Raw genomic sequence first — 3,343 nt, 5'->3', positions numbered from 1 at the left:
TAAATGTCACTCCTCAAACCTTTTGTTTATACAGGGGCCGCGGAACGGGGGGGGGGGGTGCAGCCCCCACACTTTTCGTTCGTGAAAAAAAAAAAGAAACGAAAGAAAAAAAAAGAGGAAAAAATCGCAGAATAAAAATCACAACATCCATGAATTTAAATTTCCAAAGAATACACCGTTACATAAAGTTCCCGTCTAAGCACCGGCGCGCCACCTTTTTGCTATTTTAGGCCGCGGCGTAGTAAAAAGGTTGGGGGGGGGGGGGGGCGCCGATGGAGGCGACCCCCTTAAGATTCTGAATAATTCTGAGTGGACAAGACTTATTACTTACATTCCGAAAAATCGATAGTTCCCTCATTAACTAGGGGGATATCCCCTTTTAATCAGACCTTTCTTCTCTCAGTTCCCCCGATCAATTTTTCTTTTTTGACAATTTTCTAAATATTCCATCAACACCGCAACACCGTTGTCAATTTAAGCCAGCACAACCTCACACAAGCCGAACACAACGTGTTATCCCTTGGGCTTAACTTCGCAACACCACCCAAGAAGATTCCTTTCACAGAAATCATACAACAAACGGAACCCAAGCTCAGATACCTGAACAAAGCCGCAGCCGACAACATTCGACTCCTTGTTACTCAAGCTCTCTCCACAGCCAAGCCACCGCAGCCCAACCTCAACAAAGAAGAACGAACAGCGGTGAAGACTCTACAAAGCAACGCATCCATCCATATCATTCAAGCAGACAAAGGCAACGCCACGGTCGTCATGGACAAAACACAATACGAACAAAAGATACAAGACATCCTTCACACCCCCACATACACCGAACTGAAACGTGACCCGACTCCTGCCACCGAGAGGAAACTCAACGCCAAGCTCCTCGAACTTCATCGATCAAATGCCCTTCCTCAACAGCTTTATTTCAGACTCCGTGCCTCCTCCAGCAGATGTCCCATCCTCTTCGGGCAACCCAAAATTCACAAGCCATCAGTGCCTCTCCGCCCCATCATTTCTACACGAGGTTCCCCTTGCTACGAAACAGCCAAACACCTGTCAGACATTCTACAGCCACTCGTTGGCAACACAGAACACCACATTAACAATTCCAAACACTTCATTGACATTCTCTCTCAAACTACTATCAACCCTACAGACACCCTCGTCAGCTTTGATGTAGAATCACTCTTCACCAGCGTTCCTGTCAACGAAGCCTGTGACATCATCAAACAACGTCTCACCGATGACCCTTCTCTTTCTTCCAGAACACAACTCACACCACAACAGATACACGACCTCCTCCTCACATGTCTCAATTCTACCTCCTTCCGATGGAGGGACACACACTACAAACAGCAACAAGGCGCAGCCATGGGCTCCCCCCTCTCACCGATCATTGCCAACATTTACATGGAACATTTCGAAAGTCACGCACTAGCCACGGCACAGCACAAACCTTCACTCTGGCTCCGGTATGTCGACGACATCTTCACCATCTGGCCACACCAAGCAGATCAACTGGACGACTTCCTCACACACCTCAACGAACAACATTCCAACATCTCATTCACAGTGGAAACGGAACACAACCATTCTCTCCCCTTCCTCGATGTTCTCGTCACAAAGACCAACGCTGGTACTTTCTCTCACCAGGTCTACCGCAAACCCACTCACACAGACAGATATCTTCACTACCGCTCCTTCCATCATCCAGCAGTCCGTCAGTCAGTACCGAACGCTCTCGTCCGTCGTGCTCATCAAATCAGCGACAAAGAACATCTTCGACAAGAACTCGAACATATCACAGACACACTCACCACTATCAACCAATACCCCAAGCACAAAATCAACACTCAAGCACCTTCTCATCCCAACCAAGCAGCCAAGGAACAGCCCATCACAACTGTAAATCTTCCCTACCTCGGCGCCACCTCGCACAAACTACAACGCATCTTCAAGTCCGCCAACATCCAGGTCCGTCATACATCTTCCAACAAACTTCACAATTCATTGCACTCACACAAAGACAAGCACTCCAGACACAAACAACCAGGTGTCTACCGTATCCCATGCGAATGCGGCAAAGTCTACATAGGTGAAACAGGGAGATCGCTAGAGACCAGACTGAAAGAACACAAAACATGCTACAGACGTTCGGAATGGGAAAAGTCAGCCATCGTGAAACAACACGCTCAACAGTCGGAACATCGCATCAACTGGGAAGACAGCAAACTCATCACATCCATCAAAAACTGGAACACACGACGCATCAGAGAAGCCATAGAAATTCACACACACGACACTGTTACACAGGATACTGGACTCCACATCAACAACATCTGGCTTCCTCTCATCAACAAACAATCAGACAGCAACAATGACAACAACAACACACTCTCTCCACAGCACATTCCCCCCTCTACTTCTTCCTCTCATAACTCTTCCCCCACCTCTTCACAACAGCGCCCACGACGTCAACCGCGCCTTCCACTCACGACCACACCTATCGCTGGTTCCAGAAGACGCCCTCACCGACACATTTCATTCACACCACCGACGTCCACCCCATCTACTAACCCGGACTCCAATCTCCGGCCACGACCTACTAACAGCCAAGTTAGCCTTCACAGATGTACTCCGCCACCAACACACTCCAAGAACAATAGAACGCATCAACGACCACAACACTCCACCAACAGCCGACGCTCAGCCCGCCTGCGAGCCCGCCTCGACCGACCTCTTCCATCTAGGTCCGCATTCCCCATATATAGCCCGCCTCCTCTCAGATCACGCTTCACTTCTGACGAAGGACAGTCAACCTGCCCGAAACGTCAAGTTCCTCGGTTCTCCTAGTTATTCTTATAACTAGACTTCTTGCTCTACTTTCACTAGCTGTGTACCTTTACTCAGTGTTTCATTTCTCTTTCCTCTCTCTCTCTTACACTTTTGTCTGTTTCTACACTACTCATCTTTTCCTTTCTTTCTGTTCTGTTCTCTTCTTTCTTCTTTTCTTTTTATTTCTTCCTTCCATACAACCCAACGGTCCTTTTCAGGACCACTAGTTTTAATTTACACATTTCTTTACAGGTTATTTCTCTTGTCTTCTCTCCTCAGGTCTACACTTTAACCTTATTTTAATTTCTCATTTTTGCATTTCTCCCACAGGAACCTTTTCAGGATTTAACTGTCATCATTTTCCTCTCCATTTATTTTTCTTTTCCGCAGCAGCATTTAATTCTTGGATCTACACTAGCTCCCTCCAATTTACGTCTTAAATTTCAATTTGTTCTTTTCTTCTTCTTTTCATCCCCCCCCTCTCTCTCTCTCTCTCCCTTCTCTC

The 3,343-nt window shown here is 47.1% G+C and overlaps 1 protein-coding gene across 1 annotated transcript; it reads left to right on the top strand.

Annotated features, from left to right (window-relative positions):
- Positions 1–479: 479 nt before the first annotated feature.
- On the top strand, positions 480–2,856 carry LOC140245739 (uncharacterized; the record flags this gene model as incomplete). Its single annotated transcript, XM_072325269.1, has 1 exon — positions 480–2,856. A coding segment is annotated over one exon (2,377 nt), but the record flags the coding sequence as incomplete, so codon positions are not given.
- Between the last annotated feature and the right edge of the window lie 487 nt (positions 2,857–3,343).

Source organism: Diadema setosum, unplaced genomic scaffold (assembly GCF_964275005.1).
Source record: "Diadema setosum unplaced genomic scaffold, eeDiaSeto1 scaffold_26, whole genome shotgun sequence".
Classification (NCBI taxonomy): Eukaryota; Metazoa; Echinodermata; class Echinoidea; order Diadematoida; family Diadematidae; genus Diadema; species Diadema setosum.
Note: the sequence above shows the minus strand (reverse complement) of the source record. Positions and strands in the feature narration are given on the sequence as shown.